The sequence below is a fragment of the Balaenoptera borealis genome, assembly GCF_965194805.1.
Source record: "Balaenoptera borealis genome assembly, chromosome: 8".
NCBI lineage: Eukaryota > Metazoa > Chordata > Mammalia > Artiodactyla > Balaenopteridae > Balaenoptera > Balaenoptera borealis.
The window spans coordinates 25,787,494-25,805,328 of NC_138865.1; the positions used below are offsets into that span (position 1 = coordinate 25,787,494).

Genomic DNA, 17,835 nt, shown 5'->3' on the forward strand with positions numbered 1-17,835 from the left:
CTGCACAAAGAGCCCCAGTCTCACCTGGGGAGGGGCAGTGATGGAGGGCGGGGTCAGAGGGAGTTCGCAGCAGTGTGCTTGCTTTACTTGGGTAGTTTTTGTTGCAGGTAAACAAAGGTGGAGGGAGGGTTCTGTCCTGGGGCTGCCTGCAGAGAGGTGTGGACGAGGAGTGGGATCTGACACGGCAAGGCCTCAGGGACATTGGACCTCTGGTCCTTTGGGCCTTGGCTACTTCGGGAACCCCAGCCCAGGAAGTCTGTGGGTCTTCTCAGGTCTCTGAACCTCCTCCTCTTCCTGGCCCAGCCGGCTGTGCTCCCTCTGCTTTTCACGCTGTCTGCTGGTCGAGGCCCTCACTACCCGGACTCCTGCTGCAGGAGTTCTTATCCTCTGAGCTCAGCCTCCACTGTGAACTGCCCTATTCTCTTTGCTTTTAATTCTACACTTCAAGAGATATTAGAGCACCTACTATGTGCACAGGGCACTGTTCTAGAAGATGGGGACACAGCTGTGACTATTCAGACAGGTTCTTGCTCTCTTGGAGGGAGAACAAGAAAACAAGCAAGGTGGGTTCAGAGAGTGCCAAAATGCTGAAGGTGTTATAAAAATAGAGTGGTGAAATAGTGATGGTGGGGAGTTAGACTGGGTGGTCTGTCTGAGCAGGCCAGGTTTAAGTGCTATCTGAATGACCAGAACTGGCCAAGCGAAGATGGGGATGAGCATTCCAGGTGGCCTGAACAGTGGCAGGTACTGAACTCCCACAAGCATGGGGAGTGGAAAGGGAGGTTGAGGCCAGGCTGGGGGTGGATTGAAGTATGGGGACAAGCTCGAACTTGAACCTAAGGATTACTGTGGGCTGGTCTGCATTGCCAGCAAGGTCGTCCTCTTGGTCCCGAGTGAGGATTCAAATGCAGCTCTTGCCACCTTTTCAAATAATGATTGTAAAGACAACCAGGTTCTGTTTATTACTCAGCAGTTCCAAACCACACCCTACTATGATTTAATTGAGCACGTTGTCTCTGTCCAAGGGTGTCCCCCTGGGACACAGGAGCTGGGACTTTCACCCATGTTTGCCCTATTCCAAAAGCTGTGTGTTCTTTCCACAATATGTGCCCTGCATCTCCTAAGAATCCACTCGCAGAATGAGAGCACACTGCATGAGCATGCCCACTTGGTCAAGCTAGCTTCCTATGGAAGTTTCCCCAAATTTTAGGGGCTTAAATAAGTCACATCTCTTTCAAGTTCAGGCTTCACTGGAGAGCACCCTATGTTGCCAGCAGGGGACCAGGATTCTCTCCATGTGGTTTTCCCCTACACTCCATTCCACCCAGGAAGCTGGATATCATAAAGGGGGAGAGAAAGAGCAAGCCCCTCCCTTGGAGGGCAGAACCCAGAAACCTCGCCCATGCTCCTGCTCACATCTCAACAGCCAGCACTTAGTCACATGGTTGCATCCTAGGGCACTCCACTTCTGCTTTCACCTAAAAACCTGGTTTCTGTTTTACTACAGAAAAAGGAGACAATGGATACTAGGGAACAGCTAACCGTCTCTGGATAACTTTTACACTTTTTTTTTTCCTGGTTATGAAAGCAATACACACTTACTGCTAAGAAGTGTGTAAAGACAATAAAGGTCATGAGTAATTCCAGAGCAAACCATTGTTTAAGATTTATGGGGTCATGTCATACACGTTATTTTGTAACTTTCTCTCTTAACAGTATAACCCTGATAATCTTCCTATATTGATAAATTTAGGTCTACATCACCATCATAGTTTTTCATGGCATGTTTAAGTGATGACCTATGATGACCTGGGAGATTGCTGTGATTTTTATTTATTTGATTGCTAACGAGGGCGAACACCTTTTCGCATCTATTGGCCATTTTTATTTCTTTTGTGAATTGACAGTTTATATCTTTCGTTTATATTTTAATGGGCCATTCACTTTTTTTTTTTTAAAGGGGCCATTCACTTTTTAACTATTGATTTGAAAAAAAAATCCACTTTATATACTAAGGATAACATATTAGCAAACACTTATATAAGTGCTTTTATTACCAAGCACTGTTCTAAGAACTTGCAATATTTACTCATTTCATCCTTACAACAATTCTATAAGGTACATGCTGTTATCATCCCCATTTTACAGGTGAGAACCTGAGGCACAGAGAGAATAAGCGATTTGTGGGATGTGTAGCTGTGTAGTTGGGAAGAGGTAGAACTGGGGTTCAAACTGAGCAGCCTGGTTTCAGGTCCTTGCTCTTGACCACTAGACATTCCAGCTAAAGTTTTTTTTGTTGTGTATTTTACAAAGTTGTTTTTCCAATTTGTCATTTGTCTTTTAACTTTAAAGTTTTTTTTTTTAATTGGGTTTTCACTTATTCGGTCAAATCTATTAATCTTTTTCTTTATAGACTTCAGGGTCGTTTGGTTGGCTTTCAAGGGTAGAATATGAAGCACGAATTGGAAAGTAGAGGGTAATATATTTCATATATACTTTTTCAAACTTACTAAGAACTTTCAGGTGAATATGTGAAGAAAATGTCAGAAAAGTTCATAGTGCTATGGGGGCTCTGTTGTGTAGCAGAAGCCCATAGCACCTCTCAACTCAAATACTGAACAACATTCTAACTGGTCTCCTTGCTGCACTTTCCTCCCACCTCGGCCTACATCATTGTACTGGTTCCATTTAACAGAATTTTTTACATTCCCAGACTACCACCTTCTACTGTGCGAGGTACTGTGGACAGAGATGGTTGAGAATCCCACTCCTCTACAGCACAACTCCAGACAGCCCAGTGGGCCTGCGCTCTCCTTTCTAACTACATCTTCCTTCCAGAAGTCCTAAATCATGCTAATCTTTCAGGCCCAAGCTTAAGTTTTCCCTCCTCTAGTTTCTTGTTCACTTTAGCCCACAAAATAAACTCTCCAATTAACTCCTTTGGCATTGATTGCATGTACTAATACGACTGCTAGGATAGTGCCACCTGAGATCATAAATGTAAACGCACCAAGTAAACTGTAAGTGCTGTTAAAAACAGTTCTATTATCCATGAGAAAGCGTTTTTTGTTTTGTCTTTTTCTGTTTGTTTTTAAAATCTTGTGCACAAAGTAACAGCGAGTTATAAGAAACAGTGAGGCCCAGATGGTGGGGCTCCCATCCATAAGGAGACCTGAAAGGGTACCCAACCAGTGCTTTCCCGGGTCCTAGTTTGGGAAAGTCATAATAAGCATGGAGGAACGATGTTTTAGGTTAATATTAAAGTAGAAAAATTACGGATTGCTTTGAAAAGACAAGTATCTTCAAAATCTGGGGCAGCCGGCTGACACTACTCCCTCACCTACAGCTGGGTAAACTGAGGCAAAGCGGGCGGGACTAAGACCTCAGGGGGCGGCTGATGGGCCCGTGCTTTATGGGGCAAAAGGTACGCGCTCCCAAAACCAGAGCGCGGCGCACAGCAACCAGGCGCGATTTCGGCGGCCACGTGACGGCGCCGGTCCATCACGAGCACAGGTCAGGACTCCGCACCGCCACTCTTCCAGCCGTCCAATAAGAAACAGGGAGCAGGCAAGGTGGGCGGGCCCCACCCGCCCCTCCTCCGCAGGCCGCCCAGCGCGGGGCGGGCCCAGCTGCCGCCCTCCAGTGGGGTCCCGGCCAGCCCGGCTCGGCCGAGGCAAAAGGGAGATGCAAAAGTCAGTCAAACGGCCCCGCCAATGAGTTCGCGCGCTGCTCTCGAGCCCGCCCCTGCGTCGGCCTCCCGGCGCCCGCGCTGCCTTCCCTCAAGCCGCCGCGGCCCGCCAGCCCGCGCCATCCGGGTCCTCGTGTGCGGCTCTCGGGTGGCGGCGGGTGCGAGGGCTGGGCCATCTCCACGGAGGGCGGCGGCGGCGGTGGGCGGCGGCCTCCTCCGCGGGCCTGAGGTGGGTACAGAGGCGGGACGGCGAGCGCGGGCCCGCCGCCATTTTCCTTCTCTCGGACCCCCGGAGGCGCTGGGAGAAGGGGAGCGCTGCCGGCAGGTTGGTGGAAGCCTGGGGGCCGGAGTGAGCCGGGCGGGCGGGTTGCGAGCAGAGGTCGCGAGAGGCGGCAGCGCGGGCGGGGGATGGGCGCCGCGTGGCGCGGCCGGCCCCAACCCCCTCCGCTTCCCGCCCAGCGCCTCACGGACTGGGGGGAGGGGTCATTCTTCACATTCTTCACCCCGCCCTTCCCCCCACTTCAATCAAACTTGGGCGGGGGAAATCCCGCCCCCGCGCTATGCCCATTGGCCGGCGTCGCCTCCCGCGGTGGCGTGACTGGTTGTGGACGCCGCCAGGTCCCCCTGACGTCACTTCCGCTATCAGGTTTGTGGGCCTGGGAGACCTTGGCCTTGGGGGCTGGGAAGGTAGGAAGTGCGGGGGAGGGCCAGGCCTCGCGGGCGGGCAGGCCTTGGGCTGGATCTCTTACCCTAATCCGCCGGCCGAGTGCAGCCTCGGGTCCCGCAGCAGTTGTGCGGCCGGGTCCACCCCGGCGGCCGTCCTTGGCGGGGGAGGGGGCGGGCAGGAGGAAGTGGGATCCCGGGGGACGGGCACGTGCATGGCGACCTGGGCCACCGCCAGCGGCCCCAGCCCATACTCGGGGTTGCCCACCCTGGAAGCAGGCTGGCTGATACACGTTCCCGGAGGACTCCGGTGTGAGGAACGCGTAACCTTTATGTCCTTGGCTAGCAATAGCCTTCGGTCTTTCCAACTTTTACAGTAGGGCCTGGCCCCCTGCCTTCTGTGTCAGAGGTGAGGGTGTGTGTTTCTCAGTTTTCAACTCTCCGGCTTTTTAAAATAGACTTCTCACATTTGAGAGGCTTGGCAGATGGGAAAAAGGCATTGGGGATAATGAGTGTTAAATTCTTGAAGTAAATCAGAAGACGGGATGAGTTTTTTTTTTTTAACTTTGCTGATAATTATTGCTTTCTTGGCACTTAGTTGCTAGTTAAAACCTCACTTAGCAGTCCTTGTTTATATCTGTTGGCCTGAAAATCATGCAATAGTTTAAGAAAATTTAATGTTAAATTCTAAATTTAAACGTAGTTCAGAAAGTAGAATAATTGTTTTTATCCAAGTTTATCTGCTGTATGGCAGTCTGATTCGTTTACAGTATATTCAGGGAGTATATGTAGTAAAGGCAGTAAAGTTTTGTAAGTTACTTTGGGTTTTTGGGGGGTGTTTGATTTAATGTACAGCTGTTAAAGTATTGTTTTGAAACTTGTGAACTTTTTGAGAATAGTTAGCATTAACTAGAATTTCTTGGTTTAGAGTACAGCACACTAGGTATTTGTGTACCTTTTCTTTCGATAGCTAATATAATGGTAGCTTTGTTAATAGTGGGAATTGCTCATTATTAAGAGTTCTAGACCAGTGTTTCAAATTGTAGGTCCTGGCTTATTGGGTCATGAAATCACTTTAGTGGGTGGTGATCAGAATTTTAAAAAAATAGAAAATATTAGTTTGTTACATGAAACTGTTGATTCAGCTATATCCATGTTTATTCCTTCAAAAAATACCTTTTCTGAGGGTGTCAAAAAAGTTTGAAGAACAATCCTTTTAATAGGTATTTTTCTCATTTATAGCACTGGTCTTCTCCAAGGAGTATTAAAAGTAGCCCAGCTTATTTATATTTGGTGGAACATGTTCCCTCACTTGTTTTCAGGAGTTGGGGAAGTAAATTTGCCATCAGTGACCAGCATGCAGTTTAATCACTTAATATTTTTAATAGTCTGAGAAGCTTTTATTTAGACAGTAAAGACTCTTCTCCATCCTAGAATATTAACTGCCAATGATTTTTCCATGTCTAGATGAGAATAGAAGAATCTGGATCCCCAGTAATGAGTTGTCAGCATTGCCCTCATGTGACCTCAGGACTGGAGTAAAGGAGGCCTGGTCACTGCATGCTCTTTGACTGTATGGGTATTCTAAGCATTGCACAATCACTTAAGATAAAATGAGAGCCACTACTTTTTTTTTTATTTATACTAAGTCTTTGAAATCTAGAGTGTATTTTACAGTTACAGCACATCTCATTTGGGGCTAGTCCCATTTCCAGTAGTCAATAGTGACATGTGGCTAATGACTACCAAATGGATAGTAGTCATTATGGGTTGCTTAGCTGCTTTTCAAAAATTAGCTTTGTCTAGCTAAGTATTTGCTGTTTCAGATTATCAGCCAAAAATTCCCCCTTTTTCTATAGCCTCATCTCAAATGTGAGGAAATTGCATCAGGTGATTTCTTAGGCTCTTTCTAGGTCTAAGACTTAAGTATTCTGAGGCAGCTGACAACTACACTTTAATTGTTACTTTTGCTTCTCTAGGAATGTGTTAAGAGATTTGAGATGATCTATTTTAAAATAACTGATATTAATGATGCGTATGATTTAGGAGCTTTTTGTTCTGTTAAGTAGTCATCCTTTTTTGCTTTGTGTTAGTATTCATTATCATGAAGTTATGCTATTTGTTCACTTGGCAGTTTCTTCCCTTCCCCCCAGTTTTTATTTGGTCAATTATATGATTGCTTAATACATAGAAGGGAACATTTTTCTTGTACATTGTAAACTAAGGGTATGGTCAATTATTGTAAACTGGGGAATATGGATTTAATGACAGGAGCCCACCTTTTCGTGGCTTTGGGGGATGTGTAGATTATACAGTGGCTTTTCAACCTGGGAACATATCAGTATAATGAAGGATCAGAAGGCAGAATAGGATGGGCGGATTGAGAAGTAATGGTGTTTATAGAAGGACCATTAAGCAGAACAAGTCACCCAAGTGGAATACCCTGCCTCACCGTAAGTATTTGTGTGCATTATAGGGTTTGTAGCAGAATTTACTTCTCTTACGAATACAGGGAAGTAGGATAGAATGCACTTGTAGGGAAGTTGGCCCCAAATTAATATTTTGCATTGGGAAATCTACAAAGGAATACTGGGAGTCGACTTGACATTAGTTAACTTTTTAAAAAATTTCAAAATTTAGATAATTTCATCTGATCCAGAACGTCTTACGTACCTGCTGTATGTCTAAGAGTGGATGAAAGGAAATGGTCCTTTTGGAAAACATACCTAGTACTTAGCTATTTAAAACTTAATGTGAGTCTCAGGCTTAGTGCAGTATTTGGTAGGATAACAAATTTAGTGGATGGTAACTAGACTTATTGTGGTGATCATTTTACAGCGTATACAAATAGCGAATCATTATGTTGTACACCTGGAACTATACAATGCTGTATGTCAGTTATACCTCCGTTTTAAAAAATTTCCTCCACCTCCCCCCCCAAAAAAAAGAAATTAAGATCTTAGATTAGAAGTAGGTTCATTTTCATTAGCAAAAACTTAGTTATATCTAAAAACTTAATCTTGTCAGTTTTACATGTCAGCTGAACACTGATGGAGTGATCCCTGGGTAAAAATAATACATATGTTCTGTCAAAGGAATCAAAATATTATTGGAGAGTTTGCATATATTCTTATTTAAAATACTTTTATATTTTGCATAATGTTTTAATATTCAGCCAGAATCATCAGATAATTTCATTCATATTCAGCTAAGTATTTGAAGGAATTCTGTATTAAGTAGCCAATACTCAGTTTATACAACCATAAGATGGCATGTGAATAAAGGTTTTTAAAAATAAAATTTTCTGAGCTACTTTGTTTATAGGAATATGTAAATTAATATAAAAGATGGGAAATTAGACTGCTGGAAAAACAACACTTTAGCTCAGAAGTTCAAACTCTTAATAGGTATTAAGTATACAGAAGGTAGAGTGTGCCTGTGTTTGGCCTATGTTTGTTTAGCATACTTGTAAGAATTTAGAAACTCATTTGTTTAAAATACTATCTTAGGAAAATTGACAAATGCGAAGGTGGTATTTATAATTTTAATTAGTATGTAGCCTTCAGAATGTACATTCAGATATGTTTTTAGGACCATAACACCTAACCTTTTGGTTATAGACTTCTTTGCAAATGTGGTAAAAGCTATGGACTCTTGCAGAAAAATTGTACGTACAGTTTCTGGTGGTTACTGAAGCCGGTTATGGATGCAGGTTAAGAACCCTGACTTTTAGTTGTTGACTATACAAGTATGTTAAACATTATATGATGTCATAACATTGTTGTTTACTAAGATGTAAGTGGATTTTTAAGTATGAGTGTTATGAAACCTTGATGTAAATAGATAAAGAAGCTTATTCGTAATTATTAAGTAGATTTGCCTCTTCACAGCACGTTTTAAATTGACACAGCATGATTTAATTGAAGATAAGTACAATATTTTTGACTGTCACAAGTATATCCAGGAAGGTAAAATTACTCTTAGGTTCTCAAATTGATTTAATTTATTAAGAAAAATGGTTACCATTTGTTGAGTACTTCTGGGTCATTAAGGTGCTTTGCATGTATTCCTAAAACTCAGAACAACTATGAGGTGTGGATGTTAGTTCCCCAACTGGAGAGGAGAACTTAACCTCAAGGAGGTTATTTAACTTACCCAAGAACACAGCAGCTAAGCAGCTGCTTGACCCCAAAGCCGTCGCTCTCAACTCCTTTCCCATACTGCTATGTTACACAGAAAACATTTTGTCCAAGTTGAATTGTGACTTTCAATCACTAGGATTTTTAATGGGGAGGGGAGGAGTTCAAGCTGCAGATTGAGGTAGTAAGTGAATAAGGATAGAAAATGCATGTAAAGTTATGTTCCTTTTAGAAAAAGGAATTATGTGAAAGGTCAAATTCAGATAGTTTTAGGTAATAGTCTTGTCTAAGAATGTTTTAGTTAAAAATCTAATACTGATGGTTTCAGCTACAAGTTATTGAGCATCCACTGTGCACTTAGCATTGTACTTCGTGCTTTTTATATTTTATTTCTAATCCCTCTTAACATTTGTTTGTTAAGATTTGTCTGATTTTTATGAGTTGAAATAACAAAGGCCCAGAGATTACTTGATGTATCTAAAGACATGGTAAATGGGGTACCAGGATTCAAACCCGGTCTCTGATTCTGAAGTATACTTTAGAGGGGAAAATCTCAAGGACTGAAAATACACTAGTTAGTTACCCAACTCCTTTCTCTTTCTCTAGCCAAACATTGTATACTTGTGATCAGTGTACATGTTAGGATTTTTACTTAACCTTATTTCTTAATGAACATTTCCATGGGTCCTTATAATCCATAAATTCTAGTATATGGATTCTGTTCTGTGTTCTGAAAGCTTACTTAACTTACCTTCTCTTCGCTGTAAGATTTTAGTTTCCAAAATTTGCTCTAATCAGTGTTATCTGAAAAACTGCAGGCTGAAAACCATCAGTGGATCATAAAATCAATTTTAATATGTATAATAAAGTATAAAGTAAAACAGTAGGGGTTAGTGTTGATTTGTGAACAATATTAAATATTAGTATCTTACTGTATTTGTGTTTAGTATTGTGTATGTATAGACATACGATGAGTACTATTTAGAAATATAAAATATTTTTCTTGTGTGGATCATGGAAAGGTGGAAACCACCACACTAATCAGTAGTGATGCTGCATAGTAGATATTTGTTCCCTGTGCCCCTCACTGATAAACACCCAACTTTTTGATTATGTTTGTATATATTTCCCCCCAAATTGGGGAGCATTTTAATAGCCCTTGGTATATAAGTTGTCATATCGCTTTCTACTAATATGGGTACCTGTTTACATTTCTGGATCAAGAAAAATCGTATGAAGTAAGCATGCCACACTTGCCAAGATTGAAAAAAGAATACATTTTAGATTTTACGTTTATTTTAGATTCCTGTGTTTGATGAGGATTCAAACATGTTATTTATTTATTTATTTATTTATTTATTTTTGGCTGTGTTGGGTCTTCATTTCTGTGCGAGGGCTTTCTCTGCTGCGGCAAGTGGGGGCCACTCTTCATTGCGGTGCGCGGGCCTCTCACTATCGCGGCCTTTCTTGTTGCGGAGCACAGGCTCCAGATGCACAGGCCCAGTAATTGTGGCTCACGGGCCTAGTTGCTCCGCGGCATGTGGGATCTTCCCAGACCAGGGCTCGAACCTGTGTCCCCTGCATTGGCAGGCAGATTCTCAACCACTGCACCACCAGGGAAGCTCCCAAACATGTTTTAAATGAGAAAGTTCAGCTGGACTTGAGGATTGGGATAGAGGTACCGGCTGGTTTTACTGTTGGCTGTTATCTTAAAAGTAAGGACTGTTGCTGGTTCTGGAGAAAGATAATTGGCTTATAAATGCTTGACTTTTTAGGGATAGTTGTCTCACGTTCATACCTTGAATCATCTGGCCTTTTAGAGTTGAAGTAAGTTCAGGTATGGTAAGTTTGGAGATCCAATGTTAATCTCTTGTAATTTGGAGCAGATTATTAAACTTCTTGGCACCAGTTTTTGCCTTTGTAAAATAGAGATGATGAGACTATTAAATAAGATGGCACAGATGACGGGGTTTAATGTGGGGCCTTATGTGTATTGAGGGTGTGGTAAATCTTTTCATTACGGATCATTTAGTCCAATGAATTGATGTTACAGAGGCTCTAGAAAGGCTAAGTTACTTGTACAAGGGTTCAGTGGCAGTGAGTGAGCAGGGCCAGGATACGAACCTCGGTTTTTGTTGACTCCAAATGAGTAATGTTGCTGTGAACGTTGATGTACAAGTTTTGTGTTTAATTTTCTTAGGAATATACCTGTGAATGGAATTGCTGGGTCATTTGGTAACTATTTAACTTTTTGATAAACTTCTAAACTTTTTCGAAGCACCTGACCATTTTACATTCCAACCAGTGGTGGGAATGTAATCTAATTTCTCTATATCCTCAACAACACTTCCTTTCTTTTTGATCTCTCTTTTTGATTATGGCCATCCTAGTGGGTCTGAAAGTGCTATCCCATTATGATTTTGGTTCAGGTTTCCCTAAAGACTAATAAATGATGTTGATTGTCTTTTTATGGACTTATTGGCCATTTGTGCTTATTGGTCATATCGTTGGAGAAATGGTTATTCTTCACCCTTCTTTAAAATAAGTTATTTGTCTTAAGTTACTTTTATATGCGGTGTGAGGTAGGAACTCTGATTTATGTTCTTGCATGTAGATATCCAGTTGTCCCAGCACTCTTTGTTGAAAAAACTATTCTTTCCCCATTGACTTGTCGTGGCACTCTTGTTGAAAATCAGTTGACCCAATTTGTATGGGGTTTACTTCTGAACCTTGAATTCTAATACGTTGAGCTATATATGTCATAAGAGTGGTTTTGATTATAGGTTTTGGTTATTACTACTAAGTCACTACTTAGTAATTTTTTTTTGGCATTAAATTTAGGGCATTCCTTAACAAATTAAGTAATCTTTATAGTAGCTATCTCAAGAATGAGGTCTGTAAATTGAAGACTGATATTTAATATGGTTTAGCTTAAGGGTTTGATTATAAAACTAAACTGATCATGTTGCTTAGTTCAGAGAGTATTGTACCAAAGTGTTAAATAGCTTGGTTTCTGACTTTGATCTTCACAGTACCTTTCTAGCTAAAGGAAGGATCCTGATCCTGACTCAGATCCAACAGATTATCTTTGATTTTCTGTTAATATGATCACTTAGTGTTTGCTGACATGGAATACATGAGTAGATTAGTTTAAAAATTATGGTCTCTTTGTGTATATTTTTGGATAATTCCTTTGTACATTATTGCGTTTAATCATGGGTTATGCGTTTTACAGGACTTTTGAGTTTTTGAGACTTTGTTAGATGGTCTTGTATTCCTCCTTTGTAATGGATTTTTTGTGGGGTTTCTCAAGGAAGGAAACTGTAAGAAAATCAAAAGTGTAAGTCAAGTAAGAGATGTGATAAAACCATGATTTCTGAATTTTGTAAATATATAGTTTCATATGATCAAGAATTTAGAATAATACTAATCAAAAATAAGAAATAAAAGCACTGTAGAGTTCAGGAATATAGCTACAATTTAAATTGATGATTTTTGGAGGGTTTGTTCAGTTAAACTTAGTTCAAGTTAAGTGAATGAAAGTGGTCTAATACTTTTTTTTTCTCCTTTAATCACACAGGAGAACCAAGATTACCTAGGAGAAAGCCTTCCTGTGGTGCTCAGCTGTGGTCTCTTTTCAGCATTCACCCTGGGCGTTCTCGTCACTGTGGGATGAGGTAGTAGGTTGTATAGTTTTAGGGTCACACCCACCACTGGGAGATAACTATACAATCTACTGTCTTTCCTAACGTGATAGAAAAATCTGCATCCAGGCAGCCTCACATAAAATCAATAACTAATTGTACAACATTTGAGATTAACTTGTGTAAAAATGCTGTAGCGCAGCATTTCTTTATAGTGTACAAGTTGCTGCTTATTTTAGAGACTAAAAACGTTACCAAGTAGACTGATCGGAGGTGGGGATACTTTTTGCCTCTCATTTCTGTGTGTCAGAATAAGTGTGTATTTTATTTTGATTGATGCTGATAATGCAACATAAAGAGATTGTACTCTTCATTCCAGAAGAAAATATTGCTCTGTCAGAGTGAGGTAGTAGATTGTATAGTTGTGGGGTAGTGATTTTACCCTGTTCAGGAGATAACTATACAATCTATTGCCTTCCCTGAGGAGTAGACTTGCTGCATTTTGTTTCTGTCTAGATCACGTAAAAACTCAGAAGAATTAATTTTGACATTGCTTTGAACTTACAGTTTGCTTATGTCCTTTGCTAATAACATTCTCTGTCAAATATGGTGTACCTACAATAGATACAGTGATCTAACATTTAAATTTTTCACATGTGGTATATTTCAGAAATTTGAAATTAAGCAAAAATCTCAGAGTGGAGAAGGTAAATAACCTTCAGGAAATCTTAATAGGGGACTCTTTGGAATTGTGAATAGGTTAACTGCTCTTGGTACAGATGTCCAGGGTGAGATCCTAGGTGGTAAAGGTAAATACAAACTGGAAAAGCACTGTCTGAGCTAAAATGGAGTAGGTTGATTATGACTCATTCCCTGGTTTGGATTTTTGGGTGGCCTTGGGCATCGTTGTAATCTCTGTTTCATTGGCTTGTTGATTTGGACAACTTCACTCTCCAGCCTGGAAAAGGAGAAATGGGCTCTTGCATTCAGCCCTTGTTCCCTGGTTAAGTCCTTAGGATCTTAGCTTTGCCCTACCCCCCAAAACCTGAAGTGGACCTTCATTCACAAAGGGAGGTCTCCTGAAGTTGTCAGATAAGGAAATCCATAGTTTGTTGTTTTAAAGAAAATGTGAGGATAATGCTAGAAAGGGCTACTTGAGTTTTAATACTCATGGAGGTCCATGTTTCAGCTTTCTTCCAGTGGCCAAACCGTATGCTACCTTGGGCCCTTATAATCAAGCAAGGCTAAAGCTCCCTGTTTTAAGTACTTGCCATTTTTATTTTGGGAGAAGAAAAAGAGGCAAAGTGGAGGTGAGGGAGAGGTCACCTCTTCCCAAATATTTCCATCTGTCCTGAATCTTAATATCTAAGATAATCACTGTGCAGTGCCATTGGCAGCAGGAACTTTGCATGAGAGAAAACATCAAATTCTCTCTTGGATGGTCCAAACCAGGTAATTTATCCTGGGTCAGATTTATGTGTTTTATTTCATCTCTGGCATAAGGATAGAAACTTGCATGGTCCAGAATTGGTCTTTGTTATAAACTAGACATATACATATGCTGGGCAGGGACCTTTTATAGTCATTGCGTTTTGGTGTGCCAAAGAAAACTGGGAATGTTTGAGAAATTGTTTGGCAAGTGCAGTTGTTTTGTGGGTTTCCAATACATGTGCCTCCAGTGTGGATATCTTCACCATTCTGCAGTTGGAAACTGAACTAATACCTTAGGTCTAGTGAAAAGTGAATTTGTATCATTTATTGATTGCACAAGGACACATTTCATAACCTTATTGGCCAAGCCCAGTAATTGATTCAAGTTGTGGAGAACTACATTTTGTAAAAACCTTTAAAATTACCTTATGGTATAGTGAGAGAGTCTATAAAAGCTTGTTTTTGATGGTGACAAAAACCACGATCAGAATTTGCTTCTGTTTACTCGAAGTCAAGGATCAAAAATCCAAATAACCTGGGCCTAGAAGTGGCTGGTTTATAACTAGGAAACACAGCATCTAAAGGGAACAGGCCATAAGTTAATTTGCTTCAGTTGACGGTGGTAAGAAGGATTGATACATACTGTCACCTAATTCTCTAGTTTATCAAGAGAGGTGGAGAGTTTATGAAATATGTTTAAATTTTAGTACTATATTAAATGTTTCAAAAAATCTGTGGCTCCAACAGTACATGATGGGCTGGGTATTAGGCTTCTGGTTTGCATCCTCTTGGTGTAATTGAATTATTTTTTATCCCTTCATAACAAGAGGTTTGATTTTAAGCAAACACATTTGTGGTTTTTACCAAAGGCGTATGGCCAGTAACTTTTTTTTTTTTTTTTTTTTTGGCTTCGTGGCTTGTGGCTTGTGGGATCTTAGTTCCCTGACCAGGTATTGAACCCAGGCCCTCAGCAGTGAAACCACAGAGTCCTAACCACTGGACCACCATGGGATTCTGGCCAGTAACTTTAAAAGCATCAGTGAACGAATTCTAATTGGTTTGAATTTGAAATAAAACCAAAAAAATATGGCCTAATTTAACAGGTTAATTTGAAGTTCATCTGCTAAGTAGAAGACTGGCAAGAAAAAAATGGGTTCCTAGGAAGAGGTAGTAGGTTGCATAGTTTTAGGGCAGGGATTTTGCCCACAAGGAGGTAACTATACGACCTGCTGCCTTTCTTAGGGCCTTATTATTCCACAGTAACCGGTTTCTTTGCTACCTTGCTTTGGTGTAAACAGAGTTCCTTCTGGAGGTTTTCTCACAAATGGAAACATTGCAGGACTACCAAGGGGAAGCCATGCTTGCGTTAGTGATTTATAAACAGCAGCATGGTACCAACATCAACTACTGCGGATTTAAGACTTCTGAAATATAGAGTTGCTCATGTAATCTCACTTTGGGGTTGCTGGAAAGTTTGGGAAAGCATAGTTTGTTTTGTTTTTGGTTAAGTTCCCTTTTCTGATCAAGAGACTGCCAGCTCTATCCCCCTCTGTAGCCTTTGTTACACCTGAAAGAAGGCATTTTATGAAACTACTGAAATACTTTGTTTTTTCCTACACTATATTTATAAATATTTATCTTGCTAAGTTTCTAGGTTTCTTTGTCTTTGGGACTTAAAATTTGGAGCACTTCTTAGGGGTGGTATTACATATTGTGGGAATCCATCATTGTATTGAGCACTCATTATGGTATGTAATCCTGTGATTGAATCTGTTTAATGTGTACAAGGACTGGAAGGTCAACAAAAATGAAGGGTTATAAGATAAGAGTCATTATATTTTGTTAAACATCTTTCCAATAAAAATATTACTTTTACCTTAAAACTTGTGCTTTTAAATCATTCTTAACCATCATCACCCTTGCAGAATTAGATGCATTTTTAAATTTGTGAGTATTTAGATTTGTTTTAAAGTCTGTTAAAGTACTTAATTTCATTTTTTATTTGCAGTAATTTGCTGATTCTAGTATTATTCACAGATGTATGTTAATGAAACTAACTCGAGCCATATCCTACACTTCCATTTTTGTAAATGCTTATGTGTCTTTGTATACACAATTAAATTATCAGCTTAGGACATCCTACTTTCTTGAAATAATTCTCATTCTTTTGAGTTTACTAAAGCAGACACTACCTGACTCATTATCCCTCTTCAATTCCCACTAGTTCAAACATTTACCATACTAGGAATGGTGCTGAGTCTAGGATTTGTGTACAGTTAGCATAGCTAAGGAGTAGCTTAAAATTTTTTCAAATAATTTGAACAGTAATATATTTAAAATACTACAGGGTCAGTGAAGTTTCCCATCCTGTTTCCCACTCCTTAGAGAACGTTACAGTGGAACGAAGGTCATGAGGTGGGTTCTCGGCATGTTCCACACCTCTGACCAATCGGGGCTTTAAATTTCCTCTATAAATTGAGATAGTTTTGTGTGGCATTTTTTATGTTGGTCAGTCCTTTAAGAGCAAAGATTTTTAAGATTGCAGTTGATGAGTGGCAAAACTGCATCAATTTCATGTACACCTATTTGAGTGAAAATGTATAGGAAAAGAAGTGAAAATGATACTGGCTATACCAGGGTTTGGGATGATTTTTTAATCAGTATTTCAAAATTTCTCTAGTTTTGCTTATAAAGGTATTCTAAATGATCTATAACCATCTTCCTTGTTAAAATATTTGGTACACCCCAGCCAGCCCTCATTTTTCCCCCATTCCATTGAACTAATTTTCCAGATTGTTCTATTTTGTGTTTCCTATTTGACCTCCCATGGTTGGGATCTTGGTGGGAGGGGAGCTGAGGGGCTCCTTGGGAATTGGACATCAGTGCCTTCAGGAATGTTTGAACAAGCATGTGAAAAGATGTTCAACATAATTAGAGAAATGCAAATCAAAACCACAGCTGTCACATCAGTCAAAATGACTGTCCACAAAAAGTCTACAAATAATAGATGCAGGAGAAGGTGTGGAGAAAAGTGGACCCTCCTACACTGTTGGTGGGAATGTTAATTGGTGCGTCCACTATGGAGAACAGTATGGGGGTTCCTTAAAAAACTAAAAGCAGCTACTATATGATCCGGCAATCCCACTCCAGAGCATACATCTGGTGGGAAAAAAAAAATGCAAATACCCTAATGTTCATAGCAGCACTGTTTACAATAGCCAAGACATGGTAACAAGCCATATGACCATCAACAGACAATTGGTTTAAGGTGTGTGTGTGTGTGTGTGTGTACATAGACACAGTGAAATATTATTCAGCCATAAAAGGAATGAGGTATTGCCATTTGTAGCAACATGGGTGGACCTGGAGAACTAAGTGAAATCAGAGAAAGACATGATATCACTTACATGTGGAATCTGAAAGATAATACAAAGGAATCTACATACAACGCAGAAGCAGACTCAAAACGTGGTTATCAGAGGGGAAGTGGGGGTTGGAGGGGTGGGGGGGAGGGATAAATTAGGAGTATGGTATTAACTACATAAAATAGGTAAGCAATAAGGATTTACTGTATCATACAGGGAACTGTATTCAATATCTTATAATCTATAATGGAAAGTAACTGAAAAAATATATAACTGAATCACTTTGCTATACACCTGAAACTGACAATATTGTAAATCAACTATATTTCAAAGAAAAAAAAGTTTGGCTGTTGGCCCACCTGAAGGAAGCATCTGCTGTATTAACTCCTTGGGATTCTGAAATCCTATTTGCTTAAAAGCTGTAACTTAAAATTTTAGATTGACTTAGGCTATTTTTTCCTTAAGTGAGAGAGCCTGCCTGTGGAGTAATTGCATTAGACTGCTGTTAACATTAATGGGTTAAATAAATCTGCATTTCAAAGAAGTATGAATGTTGCCCAGTGCTAGTATGGAAGCTTCATGATTGCTGTCTAGATTCTAGCTTTTCTGCGGACTCTAGCATGGTTTCCATTCTTAAGGTCACCTCTTTGTCACACTATGACTGCTATTAACTGGCCATCACCCCTTTTCCAGGCAAGAAGATATAAGGGGAAAGGCAGGAACATTTCAACTGCCAAACCTGTTTGCAGCAGCATCACGTAGTGACTCACTTGTGAGTCATCGGTTGGTGCTGTGGCACACTACAGTAGCTGCAAGGAAGGCTGAGAAATGCGGAAGGCTGGGAAGAGGCTTGGCAGGCCAATTTCCAGGCTGAGCAGAATTGGTTCCACTAGTAAGGAGACGAG

The 17,835-nt window shown here is 40.5% G+C and overlaps 1 protein-coding gene across 1 annotated transcript; it reads right to left on the bottom strand.

The window, feature by feature from the left end:
• Nucleotides 1–68: 68 nt before the first annotated feature.
• Nucleotides 69–17,043, bottom strand: LOC309632958 (uncharacterized protein). The gene is made up of 2 exons (XM_082401077.1): nucleotides 4,438–17,043; nucleotides 69–4,025 (listed from the first exon to the last, which is right to left on the bottom strand). Exons 1-2 carry the CDS (start codon nucleotides 4,566–4,568, stop codon nucleotides 3,698–3,700), a joined length of 459 nt encoding a protein of 152 aa, XP_082257203.1. The 5' UTR covers nucleotides 4,569–17,043; the 3' UTR covers nucleotides 69–3,697.
• Between the last annotated feature and the right edge of the window lie 792 nt (nucleotides 17,044–17,835).

Excerpts from the sequence above, each read along its gene's own strand:
- LOC309632958 (XM_082401077.1), bottom strand. The coding sequence starts at position 4,568 with ATGCACGTGCCCGTCCCCCGGGATCCCACTTCCTCCTGCCCGCCCCCT. Across the intron at positions 4,026-4,437 it reads CACTCGGCCGGCGGATTAGG|GCTTCCACCAACCTGCCGGC; the intron begins GTAAGAGATCCA and ends TCCGGCCCCCAG.